Source organism: Cheilinus undulatus, linkage group 3 (genome assembly GCF_018320785.1).
Source record: "Cheilinus undulatus linkage group 3, ASM1832078v1, whole genome shotgun sequence".
Lineage (NCBI taxonomy): Eukaryota > Metazoa > Chordata > Actinopteri > Labriformes > Labridae > Cheilinus > Cheilinus undulatus.
Window position 1 is genome coordinate 25,774,279 of NC_054867.1, and position 24,965 is coordinate 25,799,243.

General features: G+C 38.3%; 2 protein-coding genes and 1 long non-coding RNA gene across 3 annotated transcripts in view; 2 read left to right on the plus strand and 1 right to left on the minus strand.

Moving 5' to 3' along the window:
* The window catches only part of mapkapk2a (MAPK activated protein kinase 2a), a 46,268-nt gene extending 33,926 nt beyond the window's left edge, over positions 1 to 12,342 (plus strand). The window contains exons 3-10 of the mRNA XM_041779342.1: positions 5,344 to 5,408; positions 5,528 to 5,607; positions 5,737 to 5,863; positions 5,968 to 6,043; positions 6,121 to 6,245; positions 7,184 to 7,269; positions 7,396 to 7,476; positions 10,535 to 12,342. Of these exons, the coding sequence (XP_041635276.1) occupies positions 5,344 to 5,408; positions 5,528 to 5,607; positions 5,737 to 5,863; positions 5,968 to 6,043; positions 6,121 to 6,245; positions 7,184 to 7,269; positions 7,396 to 7,476; positions 10,535 to 10,684 (790 nt within the window). The 3' untranslated portion in view covers positions 10,685 to 12,342. The remainder of the gene's footprint in view (positions 1 to 5,343; positions 5,409 to 5,527; positions 5,608 to 5,736; positions 5,864 to 5,967; positions 6,044 to 6,120; positions 6,246 to 7,183; positions 7,270 to 7,395; positions 7,477 to 10,534) is intronic.
* Positions 12,343 to 17,736: 5,394 nt separating this feature from the next.
* On the minus strand, positions 17,737 to 21,312 carry il10 (interleukin 10). The gene is made up of 6 exons (XM_041816297.1): positions 21,130 to 21,312; positions 19,590 to 19,842; positions 19,389 to 19,448; positions 19,111 to 19,275; positions 18,354 to 18,416; positions 17,737 to 18,245 (listed from the first exon to the last, which is right to left on the minus strand). The coding sequence occupies exons 1-6, from the start codon at positions 21,177 to 21,179 to the stop codon at positions 18,129 to 18,131; spliced, it is 708 nt and encodes a 235-aa protein (XP_041672231.1). The 5' UTR covers positions 21,180 to 21,312; the 3' UTR covers positions 17,737 to 18,128.
* Positions 19,728 to 23,953, plus strand: LOC121528737. The gene is made up of 3 exons (XR_005993495.1): positions 19,728 to 19,860; positions 21,483 to 21,653; positions 23,710 to 23,953. It is a non-coding gene; the product is annotated as an uncharacterized LOC121528737 (long non-coding RNA).
* Positions 23,954 to 24,965: the final 1,012 nt, after the last annotated feature.

Sequence of the window (24,965 nt, forward strand, 5' to 3'; positions counted from 1 at the left end):
ATGACTCTAGCTAATGTCATTAGCTGAGACACAAAAACTTATTAGCTGTATACATCAACTAACCCTTATCCTTGACTATCACATAATCATGCCAAAGCAGGTCAGCAGAAGAGCGACAGCATCGTTTTCTGTTGCAGAAAGCTTTCTGTGTTGCTCTCGTCTGGCTAAGGCCGAGCTCACGTTCGGTTAGCAGCCATACAAGCACAACAAGCAACCCTTTCCCTCTTAACTATCACACACTCAACGCTGAAGCGGGTTGGCAGAAGAGCAAAAACACCCTTTCTGTTACAGAAAACTTTTAGTGTTGCAGTCTTTGCTGATTTTAATAAAGAAATGCCCAGTTTAGACAAAGTGCTGCTGTGACTTAGTCAGAGTTGATCGCTACACGAGCAGCCATTGTCCACAAGCATCCACACAAGAAGTTACCTTTTCCCCCTCAACTATCACATAATCATGTCAAAGCAGGTCAGAAGAGGAGTGAGAACATCTTTCCCAACATGAAAAGCTTATATGGTTGTTTTATATTTATATATGGTTGTTTGTATTCTTTGTCATACAGAAATGTGGCCCAGTTCTGGTGAAACAGAGGCTAAAAGTCTATCTGAGGTATTTGGAGCAGTGGAGGCAGCCAGTAGAGGGCTTTTAGCACAAGTAAACCCTGCCCATAGCGCACCTCTGTTTGTATGGCTCTAGTTACCTCTGCTGAGGAGGTCATGTGATCAGCAGGGTTTGTTAGTTTGTTAGTTAGCTTGTTAGTTTGTTTGTTTGCAACATAACTCAAAAAGTTATAGACAGATTTTGATGACATTTTCAGGAAATGTCAGAAATGGCATAAGGAAGAACTGATTAGATTTTGGGAGTGATCCAGTTCACCATCTGGATCAAGGAATTTTTTAAAGGATTCTTTACTATTGGGAGATAGGGCTAATGGTGGAGGTCTGTGCTCTCTGAGTGCTTTTTTTTAATTAATTAATTAATTTATTAAAGGGGGGAACAATACATATTAATGAACATTTTAAAAAATGTAAATATGCCAGATTGTAGCCCAAGGCTAATTTCCATCTGCAGACCCCTGGCAGGTTGATGTAAGAAATAAAACATATAAACATACTATTTACACACAGGACACAACCGTGAATAAGGACAAAAACTGTGACTACAGGATCGTTAGTACAAACAAACAACAATAACACATTAGATGAGCCAGACACTATCTGTATTGCACATACCCTTGTATTGCGCTGAGACCAATTGGCCCTACCTCTATATTGCACCAATTCATATTGCACAGATTCCTGTATTGCACTGATTAATATTGCACCTATCCCTATATTGCACTGATCCATATTGCACATAACCCTGTACTGCAATGATTTATATTGCGCAGATCCCTGTATTTTCTAGTTTACACAATTGAGGCAGCCATCACTGCCAGTGTTCAGTACAAGCATATGCAACTCTGTATTGTAAGGCTTATAAATTAGCATCACTCACTCAGTCAGTTACTTACTTACTTACTTACTTACTTACTTACTTACTCACTCAGACACAGCCATTGCCATGTGTAGGGCTGACCTCAGCGGTCAGCCAAAAACCAGTTAGAATTCCTCTAAAATTGGGAGTGCAGATGGTCGAGTGGTTTAAGGTGCTACCCACGTACGCGGCGGACCGGGTTCAATTCTGGCCTGTGGCCCTTTACCGCATGTCTCTCCCCACTCTCTTCCCTGTTTCTGAGTCTATCCACTGTCCTTCCTCTATCAAATAAAGGCATAAAAAGGCCCAAAATAAATCTTTAAAAAAAACAAAAAGAGTTCCTCTGACACTCCTTAGTAAGCTTTTGGTGTGTCCAGATATTGCAAACTTTATCTTACATTTCAATTCAAATCAGTAGAGAGGAGGGTGTAAGAATGGTGTAAACATGATCTGATGCACACTAAGGCTGGGCAATTAATCATAAATTAGATTAAATCACAATATAACCTGAAATTTAAGTCAAAATACGAGTTTAAAACTGTTTTTTTTGCAGCCGAGATGTTATGCATTACATTTTAGAATGGTCTATGAAAAATCCTACTTTTCTTCGTTCTTCTACTTTTTTCATATTAAATATGAGAATGACAATATAACAGTTCATATCCAGTTTGCAATGCGAGTCAAAGTCATCACAATTAGGTATTTTTCAAAATTGTTCAGCCCTTGTTTAGTCTAATATTGTGTTAGTTGTAGTATAGAATGTTTTATAGCTTGTGTTTGTTGGAAAATACACAGGGAACTTAAGCAATAATCATATTTCAAATGGGTTAAAAAAATCGCAATTAGATTATTTTTCCAAATTGTTCAGCCATAACACACACAGAAAGTAGCTGGTTGGATGTGCTCAAGTAACTGTCAGCCTGGTACAGGTCAATGTAACTAATGTGATGTGATAGTTTATGCAGTGGCATTATAAATAAAAGTCTAAGAAGTTGAAGCTGCAACCCATGTAAGAGCCAAATCTGTTTGACTGTGTTAATTCTGAGTCAGGTACAGCCACAATTTTTGTGCATGTAACAGCTGCCATAGGATCAGACTGATGAAGCTATTTAGAGCATGTAGAAAGCCTTTGTTTCATGTGAAGTTTCACAATAAGTTCTAGCTAATCATTTCAGAAGAAACAGAAGAACTTCTTTAGAGAGTACTAAAATAATACAGGAGTGAGGAGGTAAGACATACAGCTTTAATCCATCAACACTGTCATCATTTTTCAATTACTAATTTCATAGCAAACCAGCATGAGATGTGTAGTGGGGGTTTCCATTGGTTCTGTTTTCTCTAGCAAGTCATTCACGTCCCATCTACTTGTGAGGTGTTTTCTTCATTGTACATAAGATGATAATGCAGGTAGAAAATATGAAAGGGCGTTTCAGCTGTGAATAGATACTCTTGGCACCGCTATTCTTATCAGAAATATTCAGTTACTATTCTGCTGAGAATTCACACTTCACCTTTTCAGAAAACTCAGATGGAGCGGTGCACTGAGACCTCAAGTTCGTCTCCACCCGACCACAGGAGACGAGAGATATGAGTGTGATCAATGTTAGCAGAATTGAGGGATTGGCTCACTTGTGGAGATTCTTACAAGGCTAAACTTTTAAGAAAAAAAAATCAAGCCACTCTCTGTTTCTCTTTATGCAAAAATTTGATTCATTTAGATAGGAGCTGAAGTGTACAGGGTTTGGCGCAGTCGTTAACTCGTGCATATCTGAGGAATCAGTTTGTGCTGTCATGCACATTTAGTCTCACACATACAAAATATGACTGAATTTGAAACTAGCACATTCATACTGAGCATAAAGATTAAATGGAACCGACCATTAAGTGTGCTGAGGAGGATTTTCTTAAACTAAACTTGAATCAGACCAGCCCAACTGGTTCATATTTTGTACTTTAGTATTGCTTACTATGGTTAATTGTTTCTGTGTTATCTTATATAACTTTTTGAAAATTACAAGATTTATTGTTGAATGAGGATTTGTGAATAGTTATCCAAGGATTGAAATTGTTGAGATGAAGCGATAGTTTGACAAAGCCCTTAAAGCCCATTATGCCCTCAAAGGTCAACTAGTACAGCAATGGGCAGCAAAAAGCCAGCACACCACCAAGATTTTCAAGTAGAAACCTATCTTCACCTGTGTTTCGTTCAGTTAGTCCCATGATACCACAGGAGGACTGAATGGTCAGCTCCATCATCCCAGAGCTACCCTCTTCCATGATAGCTCTCATCACCTACCATCCCAAGACACAGATGTTATTGATCTTACCTGCCCTATCACATGGCCACCAGAGCCAGAACAGCATCACCTTCAACAGACCCTGGCAAAGAATAGGCAAGCTCCAGGCAGCGACAGTGCTGATCCTACCTAGCCTAGTCCAAGACCCAGTGCAAACAAGAGAACTAGTCCTGGTGCAGGCATTACGTATGACTAAGGACTGCAAAGAGAACAGTCTGAAGAAGGACCAGGGAAGCAGACACTTGGTAGGGTGCTCAGGCTGGGGCTAGCACTCACCCCTGCCTGACTGGGCTGTTGTTCAACCTCCCCCTACTCCCTCATGAAAATGAGGAAAGAGAGGAGTGAAAAGAGGAGATCAGAGAAGTTGAGTGGCTTTTTCCTACCTTTATTTTTGGCCCCAGTTGTCATTATATCTCCTTATCAAAATCCATTGACTAGTTTGAACTGATTGATCTGGCTTCTCCTTTACTGCCTTTCACAAACGCTGTCTCTGTAATCCCAGATCTGAATGATACAGCTGTGTTTTTTTTTACTGCACAAGTGAAAACTGAAAGAGAGCTTATGTTTTTCAAAAGAATTTTGACTATGCATTGACATGTCATATCTAAGGTATTATTAAGTGCACCCTTAACCCAGAACAAAGGTGTTGTCCGTGGTTTTACTTGTGTCAGTGATGTTGTCGATCAGACTGTGGATGTGTGCAAACCATATCAAACAGAGCAGGCAGGGATACGCCAGTTGCACGAATCACATGCTTTGAGCCTGATTTTGTCATTAATAGCTCTGACTTTTGGCTATGTCAAGCAAATACTGGGCAGTTTTCAAATGCCTACTGAATCTGTGCTCTGATGACATCAGCCTTCGGCTTGGTGCTAATGCTTGCAGTGCTAATGCTGGCAGCTACTGTTGCCTTGTAGTCCACTGATAGTCTGTTGTTTGAATCACAACTCTTATGTGACTTATGAGATCTGTTGTGTTAACACTCTAGGACTTTTTCCCTCCCTTTGTGATTTTTGCGGAGCATGTTTTACAAACACATTGTACATATGGCTGATTATAACATTACTTCTTGTCATACTAAGATGTATACAGAACTGTACCAGTGTACTTTTTTGTTATAAATTAATGCATAAATTAACAGTAAGAACTATAAAAATAAGTGTGATTTCTACAGCAGCTTGGCTGACTATTAAAAATTGATCTTTTTCTATCTTTAGTTCAGCAATGATGTGACCATTTGGTAATCTCTCTGAATAAATAAATATCTGCTCATCTTATTCCTTAAAACAAAAATATAGCTGATGAGGTCAACTTCCAGTCTATTCCTCCTCTCCTGCCAATGCAGCATCCTGCCAAGACTGACACAAGTCCCCATTGAGAATCCTCAGTTATGGCATCTCTTTTAGTTCAGATATTACTTGGTGGTGTGGCAGTGCAAGGTTTAGGGTTAGAGCTACAACTGGCTTATTGTAGATATTTCACGATTATGTATTTTAAATATTAAAATTAAAGTACAACCCTGCAAGTGACCACTTCGTTAAGACAGACTCTGCCTTTTTGTTTGTTGTTGCAGCATGGATGGTGGTGAACTCTTTAGTCGAATCCAGGACAGGGGAGACCAGGCCTTCACAGAGAGAGGTAATGGGACCTAAAACAAACTTTTTCTCCAGCTTATAATTGCAAAGCACTGGTTCATGAGATGTGATGCTGGGATATCCATGTCTTTGCTAAAAAGTATTTTTTCCTCCTTACTTTAGAGGCCTCTGACATCATGAAGAGCATAGGAGAAGCAATTCAGTTCCTGCATGCTGTCAACATTGCACACAGAGACGTTAAGGTTTGTGTTATAATGCTGGATTATAAGAAAAATAATGTCTCTCTTTCAAACGTTCTTTATCAACATCCACTAGTTGATTTTACAGACATTACACTCTTTTTCTAATGTCTTTCTGGGTTTATTCTGCAGCCAGAGAATTTACTGTATTCTTCAAAAAGACCCAGTGCACTGCTCAAACTCACAGACTTTGGCTTTGCTAAGGAGACAACTTCACACAACTCTTTAGCTACCCCCTGCTACACACCGTACTATGTTGGTAAGAAGCTGTTTGTTTATTTACTCTTTAACAGTTGAAATTCAGTCATATCTCTATAACCTTTACTCGTATCTTGTCCTTTCTTCCCTCCTGTCTGTGAGCAGCTCCAGAGGTTCTGGGCCCAGAGAAATATGACAAGTCGTGTGACATGTGGTCATTAGGTGTCATCATGTATATACTGTAAGTATTTTTATTTCCATATCTCAAACAATACATTGGGTCCTCTGACTAAAACTGCTTTTTAAAATCTTCAACAGGTTGTGTGGGTACCCTCCTTTTTATTCTAACCATGGTCTTGCCATCTCTCCTGGGATGAAGAAGAGGATCAGGATGGGCCAGTATGAGTTTCCAAACCCTGAGTGGTCTGACGTATCAGAGGAAGGTCAGCCAAAGTACATATGGGCATTTCAAGCTTGAGTGTAGATGTTGACAATTGGCCAAAACTTGTTTTCAAAACTACATCATCACTAGGATTCTGTGTGAATAAATTATTTTTCTTTGAATTGATGTAAAATCATGATCAATCTGTTATTAGGTTTACAAACAAGGATAAACTTGCACTTTACAGTCTGGTCTTGAATTAAATCGATTCTCACTTTGGTAAGAAAAAAATATCAGGACAGTTTCAAATTGTCCTAACTCAATGTGACATAGAAAGATCTTATTCTTTTGAACAAGAAATTGAAACTGATGCAGGTGTTTCACCTCCTCTTCACCACCATCTTATTTGCTACGGTAGAAAGTCATTTCCTGTCTCGTGAGAAAATAAGCTGACTTTGTGATATTGGCTAAATATCTCTCATACTCCAATAGTGATAAATGATTATAAATGTTGAACAATTGGTTGTATTTACTGTAATACTTTTCTCGAGACTTGGGGCATGGTTTACTGTCAGTGTGTGCTATTTTCTTCCTTATATTAGGGTGTCAGCAGCAAAATGCACAAGCAAATAATAGATCAGTCCACAAATATATCAGTCCGTCTGCCTTAGCTGTTCTTATTTTGTTGTAGTCTTGCGTCTAAAATCCCCCAGTCTTTTCCAATTTACATAACCTATATTAGAGTAGGACACTTTAAACTCCGCCAGCTTTGTTACTCACTATGCCTCATGTCTATAGATAAACAACGTTCCAGTCAATTCAAATATAAAGAAGTATACAACCCTATATTGTTTATTCTCTCCCTGTGTTTTCTGAATATCTCCTTTTAATAGTTGTAGTTCCAGCATTACCAATACCTGTAGTCTATGATTGAATGTTTGTTAACAGTAGTCGTAATTGGCCAAACATTTTTAACCATACAAATTAATTTGTTTACAGCTAAACAGCTGATCAGGACACTCCTTAAGACAGAGCCAACACAAAGGATGACCATCACTGAATTCATGAATCATCCATGGATCAATGTAAGAGCACTTGCAATCGCACTTTCCTACTGTTCTCTTTATTCCATCGTTTTATATCAAAATGCTCTGGCTGACACAACTACAGTAAAGCCTCATTTGCATGTGTTCCTGTTTGTCTTATTAAAGCAATCAATGGAGATTCCCCAGACCCCACTTCACACCAGCCGGGTGCTAAAGGAAGAAAAGGACGCATGGGAGGATGTCAAGGTAAGAGGCTCTCCTTATGACAGTCATCACAACTTAACAGAAGTGCTTATCGGGTTTCCTTAAATAAAAAGAAAGATCATGCACAGTTTTTAAGCGGTCAAGAAACACTTTCATTGCAGTACTAATTTGCCTAAATCATTTAAAAATGCACAAGATGCAGATGTAAAGTTCCTATGCTAATATTTGCCAGAACTGGTTTTGCGGTTTGCGAAATGCATATGGAAGAAGGATTAGATTAGACTGATGAGCAGAGTTGCTAAAATAAGTATGATATAGAGCTCTTAATTTTAGCCCTTTTTCTTGGCATTCAGGTGAAATGTTGTTTCCATGAAACAAAATACCAGTAAAAACAGTGGCATCAAAAATAGAAGTCCTGGGCACCCAGTTTTGGGTAATTTCTTGTTTGCAGCTTCCTTGCAATTGCGAGCAAAGTCCTGCATAATGCCTGATAATGTATCTGTGACTTGTTAACCTATCTGCTCTCTGTTTGTGAGAGACATATGTGTAACTCCCAACAAGATCTTAAGTATCCATAGTGTCTGCTCTGTAGATTGGAACTCAGCTGCTCTCTCTTACTTGTGGCAAACGTTAAGACTTGGTGAAAAAATTGCCTCTCCAATTCATATTGATTCTCATTTTTAAATTAGGATGTCTTTTCACATATCTTGAGATCCATCTTTAATACACAGGCCTCCTTATTCTCCTGGCAGCTCCTCGTGCGACCAGGTTCAGATTAACGTCACTCATGCTCCTTGATATGTGTCCTGCGCTCGCCTGCACTTGTCCTGCGCTGAAAGCCTTTAGACTCAGATTCAAAGTTTGAAACGTATTCCCAGTAGTTTTTCTTGTATATCTGGCATGTTATATGCCCTGAATGTCTCACACCTTGTGTAAACCTCCATGTCTGCGGCGCTAGCAGCTACACAGGGGACTCTATGGAGAGCACTTAAGCTTCACCTGCTACAGACCAGGCCTCAAACCCTGAGTGTTTCGTTAATGCCCTGTTCATGATGCTCTGTATGGTTTACTTTATTTTACTTCCCCTATTCCTCCACTTGACAGCTCCTTCTCTCCCATTCTTAACGACTTGTTGCTGTTTGCAGTGGGGAACTGACAGAGTGCTCAGAAAGAGGAGGAACTCTTGTTACCGTATTTCGAAAGAGATGAGCAATAAATTAGCATCTCATTTAAATTTTTTAAAAGTTAACTTCATATGAAATTCTTAACAATATACATTACTGATGCACATTTTTTAATCAGTGCTGTGGGTTCTGTAATATAATTAATGAACATAGCATCTACCTATAGCAGACACATCCAGCACGCAGTCAGCAGTGTATGATGGAGAGACGGAGTAGGAACAGTCACAGTTTGTAACAGATGATCACTGAACCAACTGTACCTGAAAATGTCTAATGTGAGAATGTATGATTGTTAACAGCTAACCACTACTAGTGCTACTACATTATGAATTTTAGTTAGGTACCACTGTAATTTTGCATTAGGGATGTACTCAAAATAAGTAAGAATAGTTTATACATCTAGTTCAGTCATTTTTATTATTTTTTTATTAGGGATGCATGATATTATCGGTATGATATAGGTACTGGCAGATATTTGCTTAAGTGAAATATCGTATCAGCGGATAGAAACATTTCTGCTGATATTTACAGCCAATATTTGGCTATAAAAGCTGCCAATATTAGCTGTGAATATTGGTTATAGCAACAAGTGAGTAAGTGGAGTTTTAGTCGGGACCAACAGACCTACGTCAGTTTAAGTTTTTCTTGTAATTCATCATCCTTCCTTAACTTTAAAAATGTGGCTTAAGGACTGAAATTTGTCAATATGTTCATTCTCAAACTTCAAATTGTGTTTTAGGGTCTGAAGTTTTAGATCTAAACTACATTTAAATATTGGTATCTATAACAAAATCAGCTGAAATTATTTTGTTTATATCAGCATATTGGATATAGGAAAAATCCTATATCATGCATCCCAATTTTTCATTTAACCACCTTACTGTATTTTTTACTTCAGTTTTTGGCTGAATACTGGGCTCAGCCCTACACATGGGTCTGTATGTGACCAACTGAGTGACTGAGTGGCGGTACTTTCAGAGCCATACATACAGAGTTGCGCTATGGGCTTTTGCATAGCATCAGTTTAACTACAACTAGATCACATTTCTGTATGAAACAAAGAATAAGAACAACACTAAAAGCTTTTCATGATGTGAAAGATGTTTTCGCTCTTCTGCCGACCTGCTTTGGCATGAGTATGTGATAGTTACGGGGGCAAGGGTTAGTTGTTGTGTGAGTGGTTGTTTACTACGGTTGCTAGTGGAGGGATTAGCTTGGACCTCGCCACAGCAGCGTTTTTGTCAGAACTGGACAACATGTCCTCAAAACAAGGGCAGAAAGCAAAGCCGAAAGCTTTTTGTGACAGGAAAGATATTTTCGCTCTTCTCCTGGTCTGTTTCAGCATAGATTTGCCATCATTACAGGCGGGGTTTTGTTGGTGTATCCACGGTAGAAGTTAGCTTGGATATAGCTGTAGGAAAGTGGCAGTTTAATCTCAACTGGACCACATTTTTTAAAAACAAGAGCATAAGGCCACACTGAAAGCTTGTCTTTGCAGAGATGTTTTTACATGTCCCCTGATTGGCCTTGGCATCAATTTTATTCACTGAGAAGCAATCATTAGCAATCATTAGCAATCATTAGCTGCCATTAGCCATACCGCTAAGTCAGCGGTAGTCTGTCAGCTCAAGAGTAGCGCCCCAACATGCCATTTAGTTAGGCATTTCACCAGTCATCCCAGATAGTTGCGGTCAGCCATATACTTGGTTTTAACCTAGTCTTGTTCAAAAGTTGTGTTGCTTATGCTACAGACTTTGACAAACTGATAAACAGTTGCACATATCACAGTCTTGCTTGGAGGCATGGTTCTTCTTCCTGATGAATAAAGAGAAATGGCTGCGTAGTGGACTAAAGCTCAGATGTCTTTGATGAAGGTAAAGCAAGTCGCCTAATAACCTTTTCTTGGCTAATTTTAGGAGGAAATGACCAGTGCCTTGGCGACAATGAGGGTTGATTATGAGCAGATCAAGATCAAGACCATTGAAGACTCAACCAATCCCCTGCTAACAAAAAGAAGAAAGAAAGCCACTAACAGCATGGCAGACACACAGTCTGGTGCCTGCTGAGAGCTGCACGAATGCATGCACATACAAACACAGGTTGTAAAAAAAGAAAGCAATAACTTTTCAACATGTGAGTCGCAATGCATGGATTTTATCAGTGTTTTATTTTTCATGGCAAATTCTAATGTTTTGTAGGAGTGTTTTGTTTTTATTACTCTACCATTTTAACAAGCCCAACCCTCTGCTCTGGCAAAGTGGATCTGTTTTTACACCCGTGAAGAGATTACGATTTATAGAAAAGGAGAGGAGAGGGAATCTGTAAAAATTTCTTTTCCTTTTTTCCCTTATGTCAGGTTTTAAACTGAGAGGGGCTCGATTGTTGGAATAGGACATGAAGCCTTAGCATTAGCAGTACTTTTTCCTCCACAGCCCTGTTCTAGCACCATCCCCTCACCAGTGAATGTTTTGTTAAATGGCTAAATCCCAAAAATAAAAGCAAGGGAAATTTCTTTTACGTACATTCAGAGTTAGCAGATGTATTTTGAACTGACGAGTGGAATGTAAGGACTCTGTGCCCGACTGTTGAAATTAGGATAGTTGCTCATAGTTGAGTCTGTCAGGTTCATTGTGTCGTAGTGAATGTTTAACAGAGGCCTATGCACTCACTCAAGGGCCATGTGCCATTCTGACAGAGCACCTCACTCTTGGCTCCTCTCTCCTTTTTGTTTTTTTTGTTTTTTTTTATCGACACTTGTTTTTCAGAGAATTAGTTTTAGGCCAGGGAAGGATGCAAGGTTTAAGAACAGAAACTGGCTCAACCTTTCTCCTGTATGTAGCTCAAAGAAGAGAAGGAGTCAACTGATACTGTATTTTTTCATGGATTTTATGAACTTATTGTAAAAGGCCTTAATGAGTGTTGCTAAATCAGCAAATGACGTTTGATCCCTACCTACCATTTGGTTCAGGCTTGCACCAGTGTTAAGCTTCAGATTTTATAACATTGCCAGATTATATTTCAGGTTAATGCTATGCAGATGTGTTTGTTAACAAGTGAAGTGCAAGTACTGCTAGGACCTTTTTTGGTTTGTGTGGATTTCTGTTTGTCTTAGAGAGACATCAGGTGACAACATGGAGCGTTTGTATGAGTTTGTGTTGTCAGTGGCACCTTGTAGGGAATTCATGTTTCAGACCGTCTGGTCCAGGTCAGACTGTCTCTCTGAAATGATCACTTAGTGATACTTAAGAAGGGACTAATCTGGTTTGAATCAACCTCCAGCGTGTGTCTTCACACTTTGCCTGAGGCGTGATAGAAAGTACAAATTACTATAGAGCTGCTCCCTCGCCTCAGAGCAGAATCTGAAATAACACCAGCAAGCATCCAAACAGCGTATGATGGTTGGTTTCTCTTTAATGTTTTGCTAACCTAATGGGGCACTGTCCATCTCACATGGGATCATGGGACATGATTATGTTTGTTTTGTGAGTCTGGTCCTCTTCACTTTGTAAAATCACATCCTAATTACCTGTCACATCACACCCACAAATTTCTCACTGTAAAAATGTTCATTGAATTGTTGTGATTTTTTTTTTCTTTCATCCCCCTCAACACTTTTTGTAGTTGAATCACAGATGTGTCTATCATTTTTTTCCTTGTCATTGAGTCTGTTTAGCTCCACCTGCCGTACTTTTGTCTGCTAAGCTTTGGATTAAAAAACATTGAAATCAAAGACAAGTGCTTCTTCATCTCTTTTCCAAATACTTAATAACTTTGTCAGTCAATGGAAAATAGGAAAACAACAGATTACACTCTGTACAACATTTTAATTTTAAAAATTAGAAAAGTTTAGTAGAAAATAAATTCAGTGCCCTTTTCTACAATAAAATTCAAGAGATTCAAGAAATTCTTATTTTAGAAATTGTTCCCTTTTAATCACTTGGTAAAGTTGTTTCATAGGCAAAGCAGTCTGATAATGTTATGCAAATGATTCAGTAGTGTTGGGTATCCAATTCAAGCTTGGCTGATTAATGTCTGAATTGAGAAAATGGTGTTTGTGGAATGATCATTAGATTGACTTGTCTTGCTATTAAGACCTGTAACCAGAGGTAACCTTTTAGAATTAACTAGTTGTATCAAGAGCACCTTGTTTAGAATGGAAACATAAAAAAGATGTCTCTATTTATTTAAACTTGTCCACTACCTTACTGTTAGAGCATATTCTGTCAAACATTTATGACTCAGGTTGTCAGGATTTGTGGCTCTGACAGTGTCAGAGACTTAACTCATGACAAACAAACAGACAAGCACAAGTGACTCCTGGAATATACGCATTTGCGTAGCAAAACAGCAGTGTCGTTGAGTCAACACGGACATTTGCCAACACTGGGGTGTTCAGAGCAGCTTCCCCACCAAAGCACAAGGTCATTTCTGTTCAGGTGAGAAGCTGCTGAAGGCACTCAACTTCCAGCTCTGAGTATGTCAAAACCTACAGTCATCTCTCTTATCCCCAAGTGTCTTTCAGGTAAGTCAGAAAGGGGGACAAAAGGGGGCCTTAGGGGAGTTTTTCGTCTTAGTACTCATATAGAGGTTCTCCCCCTTTAGCCCGCCTACAGCAAACCTCAGGACACCCACCCAGTATGCACTTTAGAGAGAAGGGTAGCTCCTCAGCATTTTGTGTTTGAGAGATGGTAAATTAAAGGTTAAAGGTTGATTATGTAGCTCTAACAGAAACAAAATTTAGCATCAACATAAGCTGTCCAATGAGGTATTTACAAAGTCACAGACGTCATGAATGCTCTTATCTGTTTTGGAAACCAAAACGTGAGCTGAAACGTGCCTCTGTTTGCCTTTTACAGCTGGAGGGGGGGTGAAGGTCGGAAGCTGTGTAACAGAGGAGATGACACGGCTCAGTTCTTTGAAGTGGTGTGCCAACCTGATTCTGTCTCCTGTACTCACATCCTCTGACTAGATGAATAGATTTACCTGCCGCAGACAGACATGATAGCAATAGTGAGAGGCTAAACATCACCACAGCAAAAAAAATGATCAAATGGAAAGAATTTTTCATGTGTGCAGCACAAGTTTCTTATGCTTAACATGCTGGAAATCTGATCGTCTTTACCGTCAGGTGAAGCTCTGGGTACATGTCATGGTGGCTGTGGTTGCTTTGATTTTTTTCCTATAATCTTTTCTTTAATGATATTAAAAAAAACACACATGCTTATATTCTTGGAACAATGTCCGCATTGTCTTAAAGTAAAGTTGAGGTATATAAATAAAGTTAAATAAAGTTCTTGTATATTCATCTATGTGCATACATACAGTGCTTTAGTGTTAAACAGTTAAAGCTCTGACAGGTAGGGCTCTTGGGGTTTAAATAAGGCCACTTTGCTGTTAAATGCCCTTCAGAACTACCCTGGTTAATGGGGCTGCTTTTTTAAATAATAATAACCATCAAAATCACACCAGCTGGCCACCAGTTTTAGTGCAAACCAGTTATGATAATAGAAAAAAAAAGTTTGAATAAAAAAGCATAAGGCAAGTTCAAACTAGCCCCTAAAAGTACTTTTTTAACGGATAATCTCACTGTGGTAGCTTGTTTGAGTCCAAACATATAGGAACTGTTATTTCACAACTTTGGGCCAAGTAGGGCTAATTTTTCAAAGTGTTGCTTTATGTGATGAAACATTTTTATCTTCATATTAAAGAAGTATTCACAGTACAGTAATTATAAAGTAATTATCCTTATTTTGTGGGTGTTGACATCAGTTTATTTACTGTGACTTGCCAGGTCATAACTGTAACTGAACTAACAATGAACTGAGACATCATGATTAAAGCAAAATAACAGACGAATACCAACATAAAATATGGTGCATAGTGCGTTGATAATTCACACGACAGAGACTGTGTGATGCTTTACACTGTCATGTCACGTCGGGCTCGCCCAAAGATTTGACTGGACCCTTGAAAAACCCAGGGATCGGGCCCACCCAGTTGGTATTTTAACTTCTTTTAACAGGTTTTTCAGCCCATTTTTTGCCACTTTTCATCAAGAGTGCTCACTCTGTACCCCATTTACCTCTTTTTACCCGCTTTTAACCGCTTTTTTTCCTGCCGTTTTTGCCATTTTCTATACATGTTTTTGCCTCTGTAAACCTTTTTTCCCCACTTTCTACATATTCTTTTGCCTTTTAACCCATTTTTGTCCCTTTTGAGTCCTATTTCTTCACCCTTGCTGCCCATATTGCCACATTAAGCAATTTAGCCACTTTTTGAACCTTTTCCTCCACTTTTTCTGCCCATTTTGCCTCTTAACCCATGTTTGCCACTATTAACCCCTTTTCAACACTTTATACAAATTTTACTGATTTAACCAATCACACTCCTTGTGTTCATTTTTGCCAACTGTAATCCCTTTTCAACACCTTTTCTACCTTGTTTTACAATGCTTAAAGGTGCAGTGTGTAATATTTAGCCTAGTAGCATTTAGTGAAACAAACTTGGTTAAACGAAACATAATGTCTATAGGTAGGTCTATTATTATTAGTGTTTATCCACCTGATGAGTGTTTTTTTTTATATTAACTCAGAATAAGCCATCTATTCATACACGGGGAGAGTCCCCTCCACAGACGCCGCCATCTCGAATTTTTGCATTTTGCATGTTTCTATGACACCACAGAAGCAACCGAATAATAGATACCCTTTTTTTTATTCCACTGGTTGCTACAGTTTTCAACAGAGAAATAAGTGTCACATTCTAGAATTGACTGTTAGATGTTGAATTTCCCAGTGTTACACTCTGCACCTCTAAGCCATTTTTTTTATTTTAACCTATTTCTTTCCTTTTGTTTACCCATTTTTGCCAGTTAAAACACAATTTTTGTCACTTTTTACCCAATTTAATTTTTTAAGAAAAAGAGGTTTACGTTATGATGAAAGTTAAATACTACTGCATAAACAAATAAATGATTTTTGGTTTTTTTTTTGCTTTGATAAAAGTGTTTGTTATTCAGGTAAAAAAGAAGAATATCACGGTTATCACAGCTTAAATTTACAATGGATTTGGCTTGGCCCCAGAAAGCTCTCCCCTTTATACTCTGATCCGAACTGATAGTCAAGTGATTATGACAGTGCTCCCCCTGTACAGGAACTAGTGCTCTGGCTCAGTTGTTGCCTGTTCCTCCAATTCTGCATATTAGTCCCCACGCTTTCCTTCCTTATGTCATGACTCTACCCACTGTTTATAAAAGGTATAAAAATCCAGAAATCAACATAAAAGATAAAAGTCATCAGTGTCTGTGTACAATTTTAGAAGCTCTATTTTGGAAAAAAATAATCTTGTCACTGACTCACAACGTGTGCATGAAAAAATCTCGCACTTCATGATTCAGTATTATGTATCAGATTGGATATTTTGGGCAGCTGTTGCAATTTTTTTATTTCCCTTCCTTGTCATGTCTTGTAATGACTCATATGACACATATGTTGAACATTCCTACCTTGCACGTGCCACAAGAAAACAGAACGAGGGAAGGATTTCTCAGTTCACCACATCCTCAATATGAATATTGCCAGATACATTTGCAAAAATGTTTTTTTCATGATGACACATTTAATGTGGAAAGCCAGCACTGTACTGAGAGATGCTATGAGAACTGTAGAGTGGCTAACACTTCAGACTGTGGTTTTCTGGCAGTTTTTATGTATACGGGAGAGTTTAACACTATCATAAAACCCTACAGGAAAGACAGTTAAAATGCCCTGCACTGTTCATGTATTTTTGCAATGTCGCATTGCTATCTTTCTATGATAGCTCACTTTTCTCTCTGCTGTTATCTGTGGCCTTTTACATTAACTACAAATATTTTTGGCTACCTTTAAAGATACTGGACAACATTTTAGTACGAATGAAGATCTGCTCTTCTTTTTTCCACATCTTTTAGTGTTTGATGATAAGAAGTAAAACTGTATTAAGCCTCTTCTAGTTTTTGGCATGCCGACCATGATTGGTGGAATGTGGAGTCTCAAGGTGGGTTGGACAATCTACCACCATATACCTCAATACCCTGGACTATGTTATTAAGAATAATCTGAGGGATCTTAACTATTGAGCAGAAAATGATGTGCTTTGCAGATCAATGAGTAACATATGAACAGTTATTATTTCTGACTAATAATTGCAACTACTCTAGTGATTCGACTTCTTCCTTCTAAGCCCACATGGTACACACTGATAAACATAGTCTATGGTTTCTTCTCACTGCTTAAGCATTCATCTCTAAACAGATGCATCCAGTCATTGCATGCCAGACACAATCTGAAGCAGCATGCTGACAGTATAGCCATACAAAACGTAAACTCTTGTTTTAAAAGACTGAAATCTGTACATTTTTCTTAAATAAAGGAAAATTTACACTATTGATCATCATGATTCCCCCTTAAGGACATGACATGTAACATAGCTGAAGACACAATGGTCATGCCTTGTTGGCTAACAGTTGTGAATGATATGTTTTGAAAAACGGCAGTGTCATTGCTGTAATGTTATCCTTCAGATCATCCCACAGACTCACCAACTGGCTTCTGAAATATGTTAGAGTAGTTTCGGTGTGGTGGCCTGAGTCAAGTCAGGAGCATGTAGGTGTCAGATCATACATTCACCTAGATGGATTAAACATGATACCAAGCATGTGTTTTTGTTTCTTTTCAATGTTTTAATCATAGTTTTAATTGCAATAGATGATTAAACTTCTGAAAGAATTTTAGGCACCCCATCTGACTTCTTAGCTTTGAAGAATATGACCAAACTGCTTTTCAAAGATAGATAGTGTTTGTTGCTTCTCTATTTTGTTCTGTGTGTTAGTTCTGTTTTGTGCTGTGTGTTTAAGTGAGACTGCTTCTGCATGCTTGTGCAAGTGTGTGAACATGGCATGAGGGTGAAGCTGGCTAGTTACAATTACGGTAAGTTAAGATACAGCAGGGCTGCTGGTAAGTGATCTCTATATGGGTCACATTTGAGGTTAGTGCATCTGCCTTTTGACTGAACACCAGAGCGGTTCCTCACATAGACTGCAGTGCTGCAGGATGTTATGCATGTTTCTCTACCACTTGCACATTCCTGAATAATGGTACTGGAGGCACATGAAATTTGCCAGGCTTATAAAATCAACAGAGACATCAATTAAACAACAAGTCATTTATTTCAAAAAATAAAAAAACAGTATAAATTAAAACACATATAATACATAAAATAAATATTTTCTTCATAAGCAGTTTAAGTCAAAGGACTTGTGTAGGACTCTACAGGGTCATAATACAAAAACTTGTCCTCAGGACAAAAAGGTCAACTGTACTGTCAGATCAACAGAACCAAGCTCAGCGAGCTGAAAACAGAAATCAACACTTTAACCAATGAAAGTAACGGAGTGGCTGCATAGGAGAGTGTCATTTGGTTGCTATTTTCTCTTTTCTTTAGAGGAACAAGTTCACATTTTGATCAGGGTCATCAACTTCTGGCAGAGGCTTCCTTGTTTCTGTGTCGTTTAGAAGCCAGATACACTTCAATGTAGTTAAACAGCACGTCCAGCTCGCCCATGGCCTTATACAGACCTTTGCTTTCCATCTGTAAATACAAACAAATGGTTCACATTACTCACAGGCAAAGTAAAAACACAAAATACTGATCTAAAATACACTTATTTCCCCATCAAAGATGACATCGGGCTCTTACCTGAGTGTAAGTAGAGTTTAGAGTTTTTATGTCAAACTGTGTCTTGCAAGAGAAGTAGTGTCTCTGTAAGATGAAGCAAAGAAAGATATTAAAACTGTGTTTTTGATTCAACAGCATCATTTGATAAATTTTCCTTCCCTTGAGGACAAATCCTTCAAAAACTAAGGATTCGTACGTAGCAGGTTGTATATTAAGACACTTGGAAATAGCATTGTACCTTTCTTTGTCAATAAATGGATAATTCACAGTTATGCACTCTTATTATCTCTCCTATAGCCATCATATAACTCTAATTACTCTAATTATACAGCTTGGTTCATATATTTAAATGCTGTTACTGTCAATATCTCAGATCTATATTTAAAACCATCCGTTTATAGTGTTCATTTTTACATATAGACATAAATATACTAAATATATTGTTGAAAAGGTGTTTTAATAGGCAATTATGATTTTTTGTTAGGCTTCTGCTCTTTGATTTTTGTAATAGTACTGCTGTAAGTGCCTTGAATTGCCCCCTGGGAACAAATAAAGTTATCTGATTTGAATTGATTTTGCCTCGTGATAAATCTAAGGTCGTTTCTATTTTCAGTTTCTTTCTAACTGCTGCACACTATAATAACAGGTTTGCTCTGTTGTTACAAAATAATTAGGACAGTTGCACAGCTCGAGCTGCTGCCGGACTATATCACTGCGCAATCAGCGCGCATTGACATTTTAACACTTCATGGGAGTAACGCGTGTTATGGCTACTTACACATTGGGTGACATCACTCTTCAGCGCGTCGAAAATCTGTTGTATGGACTCCACATGCGGCATCAAGTCCCTGATCTCGTCCGTTACTCCTGCCAGTGCCGTGGGCAGAACCGTGCTAAGATAGAAGTCCAGGATGCTGTCCATGGCGTGACAAGCGAAGTCGGTCTGAAAGAGAAAGAGGAACCCGTCAGGTTATGTGTTCCCTTCAACCATAATTGTGGCGTGGTCGTTGTGCGCGCAAGGCTCGTCTGATTCAAGTCGAGTCTAAAGCAACTTACTTTGAAAGAGTTTTCCACGCTCTGGTCCAGCAGCGCTGTGTCTAAGTCATCGTTTGCTTCCTGCAACAGAAAAAAACACTTTCGTAAGTTGTAAGGCAGAAAAAAAAAGTTACGTTTAGCAGCATACAGGCGCTGGTAGTGTGAGCAAAAATGCTGCACTTTCTGTGAAGATACTTGCAGAGGCAAATGTTTTTTACTTACATAGAAGTCCCGGATCTGTGAGTAGTCTTGTCTGAGCCTCCTTAGCCGGACAGGGAAGCTCTCCACGAACCTACAGCAGTAGTTGTTGCACATCGGAGTGGCGTAAGCAGCCTCGAAAGAGACAAGGACGAGGACTGACATGAGTAGAGACCGAGGAGTCATAGCTGCCGCCTTCAGAGGAGAGTGAAGATGCTGCTGGTTCAGTAGTTGGAGAGATTCTCGGGCCCCTGGCAGGATAGATCTGCAGGATTTGCTGAAGAGCCAAGTGGAGGTAAGTGCACATATTTTGGCTTCATGTGGTGTCCTAATTTATAGCCAAATTAGGACAGTTACCTAAGGGAGGGGACTGACTGGAAGAGAAATGGTTAAACATGCTTCGTACATGTGGGGGATTTTTTTTCCAGAAACATGCAGAACACAGGGGGTGCTCCTCCCATGGGCTGCTCATCATCTATTACCCTCAAGGAAAAAAACTTCTGACACAGCATTCATGGAATTTTGATATGACGTAATTTCTGTTGATATTCTCTCTTTATTTATGTTTGATATGTGTGTTAATTAACTCAAAGAATAGTCAATATATTATTCACTCCATGTTATTAAAAAAGAGATACTGAATGTAATGATTGAAAAAAAGAGACGTTTCAAAACAGATGATTGCTACTTCTATTGCTGTCAGTTATTAAGACAGAAATGATAAAATAGGATTTTCAGTTGACTATGTGATTAAAAAAAAGGATTTAGATAAGTTTAATTTTTGATTTTTACTTTTTTTATACATGCATGCACTAACTCAAAGTAGTACTGCTCCATTTTTACTCCTATCACTGTCATTTAAACAGTGCATTTATACTGTAGACAATAACCAGTCTCCTACCATTTTTAATGCCAATCATCACTACTCTAGTCCAGGTGTAGTCATTCTAAGGGATTCTTTAATGCAAAATATAATGTGAAATCACACGAAGTGCACTAACCTACATTTTACTATTGCCTGCATACACTATAAAGGAGGTACAAACATGGAAACAATGTGGTTTGACTTTGATGACGCTTTGGATTCTCTTTGTGTGTCAGATATGTGGAACATGACTGACAACAATAAAAACAGGTGACTTCACCTATCTCAGCTGCTAGCAGGGTAAAAGTATTGAGGGTTTTTTCATAGGGGTCTTGAGGTTTGCATATGCATGAGCAACAAAACTTAATAACAGAAGTACTTCGGGACTATCTGTGGTGTTTTCCCTTCATTACTTTTCTTTTGTTATGGAATGTCCACTCATGCCAGTTTTTATTGGGCAACACTGGTATTTTGATTTTTGATTTTTTTTTTGTGCATCATCAGCAAATAATCAGACAGTTTGTCATGGGTCAAGTAGAAGTTCACTCACTTTATGATGCTTTTATCCCACTGAGGATAATAGTGTTCTTTTCACAGAAGTGATCAAACAAAGACGAATGTTAGTGAACAGATTACTTCATAAAAAAAATGTGATGGAAAGATACATTTTAAAGGTGCAGTAGGTAACTTTTTACTTACCAATGCTGATTTTTTCCTGTTCTATTTAGATAAAATGTTAGTATATCCATAGAGAGCCCTTAATGAGAGAGGTAAAATAACACTATTGCGAGATCTCTGTGTTTCCATATGCCTCAGTAATCAACAGTCAAAAATTCTCCACTGCTCCAGGTATCATTGACCAATCAGATTCGCCTCTGACTTCTCTGATTGGTCGAGGGGCAGGGCTTACTCCCTGGCCCTGATTTGTCGAGGAGCTCTCGCAGCGTGAACGTGCTGAAGAAGTAAACAGCGTTGATAATGGCTGAAAATGGCTGACAGTGGTTACTCAAGGAACAGACACAATATTCTAGTTTTTTCTTTTGCCCGAACAGCTATCAGCATACCAGTAACAACACGACTAACAAGCTGCAAAGCTTGTAGGGGAGAGGACCAAGCAGGAAATAAAATGAGAGTAAATATTGGCGCAGCATGCTATCTGAGGAAGCCTGGGAGCTGAAAAGTTTCATTTCAGATGTGTGGCTGACTACTTCTCTCCTGGACAGGTAACTGGCTTTTTCTTTATTTTGCTATGAGAAATACAAATGAGAAATACAACTATTTGTATAAATATCACCTGCTGTATTATGTAGCTTTGCTGAGGCATGCTAACATGGTTAGAACACTGAATATAACCGTTTTCGCCCAGCTACAGGAAAGCTATTCAAGGGCGAGTGTCCACTCACACCTGCTAGCCAACACCTTCACACTGGCTAATTATGTCTGCTACAATTTAACCAAAAAAATCAGTGGAGAGGAAAAATCTTTGCTCTAAGCAACTCGGAGAAAAACCTGTACACATTTAAACAGGTAGTTTGTTAAAAGCAGGATTTCTTTCTCCACTGCCTCACACTCCACTTTGTCGATGGACAGTTGGCTGACGAAATAATTTGTTTTGTTTTGTTTTTTTTCAAATGACAATCGTTTGAAAAAGTAAATTACCTTATTTTTTAAACGAAATAACACCAGTGATTTGGAATACTTTCATTATATGATTTATGATAAATTTTTTGTTTGGTTGTTTATGTCATTTACATTATGGACGTATACAGTGCTTAACAAATTTATTAGACCACAACCCAAAGTAAGGTTTATGCCACAGCTGCCCTAAATTAACAGCATTGGTATTTACCAAAATCATTTTTTGTGTTTCTGCAATGGTTAATACACCAATATGTAGAAGCTCTTTAACCTAAATGATATTTTTAATGCTAAAATATAATTATTATTGTTATTCATGAATTTTCAAATTTACTGATTTACAAAAAAACTGGAAAATATTAAAGCACATTATTATTTCTTGATTAATATATCAAATTATAGTTATTTACTTGCATTCCTGAACAGAAAAAATGAGTTTTAGTGGTTGAATGTTATGCTTGATTAATTTCTGACTTCTCAGAGAAGCCCAGTGAGCCGGCTCAAATTTGGGTCTAAAAAGGTGAATTTAGTTTGAAATCCCTCATTCCTGTTCAAAATGGTAAAACGTGGAGAGCTCACTGAAAATGGAAGAGTCTGCATTAAAGCACTTCATGATGCAGCTGTGGCATAAACATTACTTTGGGTGGTGGTCTAATAAATGTTTTAAGCACTGTATATATCTTTGTGTTTGAAATGGCAGATTTTTAAAAAATTATGTATTTTTGTATTTCTAATAATTCTTCCCTCAACCTCAATACATGACGATAGAGATAGGCACTCGCGAAATCCTTGACTGTTTAAGATTAAATATGAAAAAGTAAATTGATGGCTCAGGGAGGTTTAATTGTTCTCATGGGACAGTTTTTTCTGTTTAAATGTTAAAAATGTACAAATAAGTACAAATTTCCAAATGACTTTTTTTCCCCAACATTTTTGGCTACAATAGATATGGGATGCGACTTGTAAATCGCCGTTGATTTGCTTGTGAATATGTGTTGAATCTGCGACTGCAGCGGAGGCCGTTAGGTAAACACACCAACAGCTGGATCACGGAAACCAGTTAGCGTGGAAACCAGTCGGGCGATAACAACGGTACTTATTGTGTACACATTACACCTAGCCAAGTGGCGACATTGCCAGGAGCCTGCTTTTTAACATACCGTTGCTGCCTGGAGAGGCTTCTGGTAGAGTTTACAGGTCGTAGGTAACATATTCAGATTGTTTTGCATTGACAGCTGGTAGGATAATTTACTCAGTTTTAGTTTCTAAGTCTTTTTACTAGCTAATCAGAGAAGGCACCATTCTCACGCTCATATCCTGTACTTACCTCTGTAGCTTGCTTAGCACGGACGTGGTTTTAAAGTAATAATGGGAGGTTATAAGCCCCTTTGTTCTATTTACAGATGCATTACGTTCATTCCAACATTATTACTCCCAGGAAGTAATCAGAAAACACTTGTGACCTTAAATAAAGAGGGCAGCTTCATCTATGTTATATAAATGTCAGAGTGCTCAATACAACAGCAAGGCCATTGAAATACAGCACAGATAATCTACAGCCAAACTGTTAAATTTACAGGCGTTGGACTGTGGATCAGTATATTCTGATTTCTTTTGTGCCTTTCATTCTTGTTTAAACAGGACAGGTGGTGATCTTCAGAAGGAGCAATGGTGGGATGCGCTTCCAGCTGGGAAACTGTATGAAACCATGGATGAAGATTGAACTCCTGAAGATGTACTCCTACCTCCATACCATACCCCAGTCTGCTACACTGAAGATCTCATAGGACAAGCAATCATTGTTGATTTCAACTGTCTTAAACAGCTACCTGAGTACCAGATCTTATGCACAATAATGCTATTTATTTCATCTAATAAAGTACTTTTGGACCATATTTTCTCATCTTTTCTGCAGCATTGTACTTGGTGATGTATTAAAGTGACAGTGATTTCTTACACAAGAGAGGATGTCCAAGTATGTTTTGCTGATTTATTCGAAGAGTGGCTTGAAACAAAAGAATGCCCATTTATGATTTAATTTCACCCTAGAGTAAAAACATTTTAACTGCACATCCACAAGTGATTTACAAGTCTAAGAGAACAAAGCAAAAGTATAGCAAGTGTTGAAATCACTAAAGGTAAAACTAAGGTATAAAGCAGAATCGCATTAAAAAGTGAAAAAGTTAATTTAAACAGAAATAAAAAAAAAAAAAAATTAACATTATAACCTGGAACCTAAAAAGTGAAATGTATGTAAATGCCCACAGAATAATAAGCGTATTAAAAACAAGCATGTATGATGATGGTTGTGAACCCCTGGTTGGTGATGGAGATCTCTTTTAGTCATCTCTGCTGCTGCTCCAGGGTGAGGTTTCTAATTCTAACCAGGTAAAGTCAAATAAACAGCTTTATTCTAAATTTATAAAGAGGGGTCAATTACATCAGTTTTACAATGTGAAAAATATGTATTCAAAAGACATACCCACTCTTCTGCCATTATTTGAGCTCACAAAGGCTTTACCCTCTACGAGATCTGTCTGTTTATCGGACCGTAGGCTGTTGCTCCTCCATATCCACGTCCGCTTCTTCCTCGGCTCAACAGCTTTGGTCCCGCCGGCCCGGCTCCTACTACACCTCGCCTTCCAGCAGTGGATGGTCCTAACTTTTAGCCACCACTGGAGTCCAGGCTTTGTTCTTTTTCATACTGAAAATAAAAGTGTGTTTCTTTATTCAGTGCTTGCTGGCATTTTTAAACCTATACTGTGTTAGTTCAATGCTAACTAGCCGGCTAGCATCGCCTAAGTTTAAGCAATGCAAACTTGTTTGGCTGGTTTAAGTCATCTGAGCTTCGTTTCTGACAAATATTCAAATGTGAAACACCAGGATGTAGATCCCTG

What these genes read in the sequence shown, in the direction of transcription:
- il10 (XM_041816297.1), bottom strand. Translation starts at nt 21,179, where the DNA reads ATGGATATACTAACATTTTATCTAAATAGAACAGGAAAAAATCAGCAT. An exon ending in ACAGGAAAAAATCAGCATTG is followed by an intron (nt 19,843 to 21,129) that starts GTAAGTAAAAAG and finishes TTGGCTCTTCAG; the next exon opens with CAAATCCTGCAGATCTATCC. An exon ending in TAAACTCTACTTACACTCAG is followed by an intron (nt 18,246 to 18,353) that starts GTAAGAGCCCGA and finishes TTGTATTTACAG; the next exon opens with ATGGAAAGCAAAGGTCTGTA.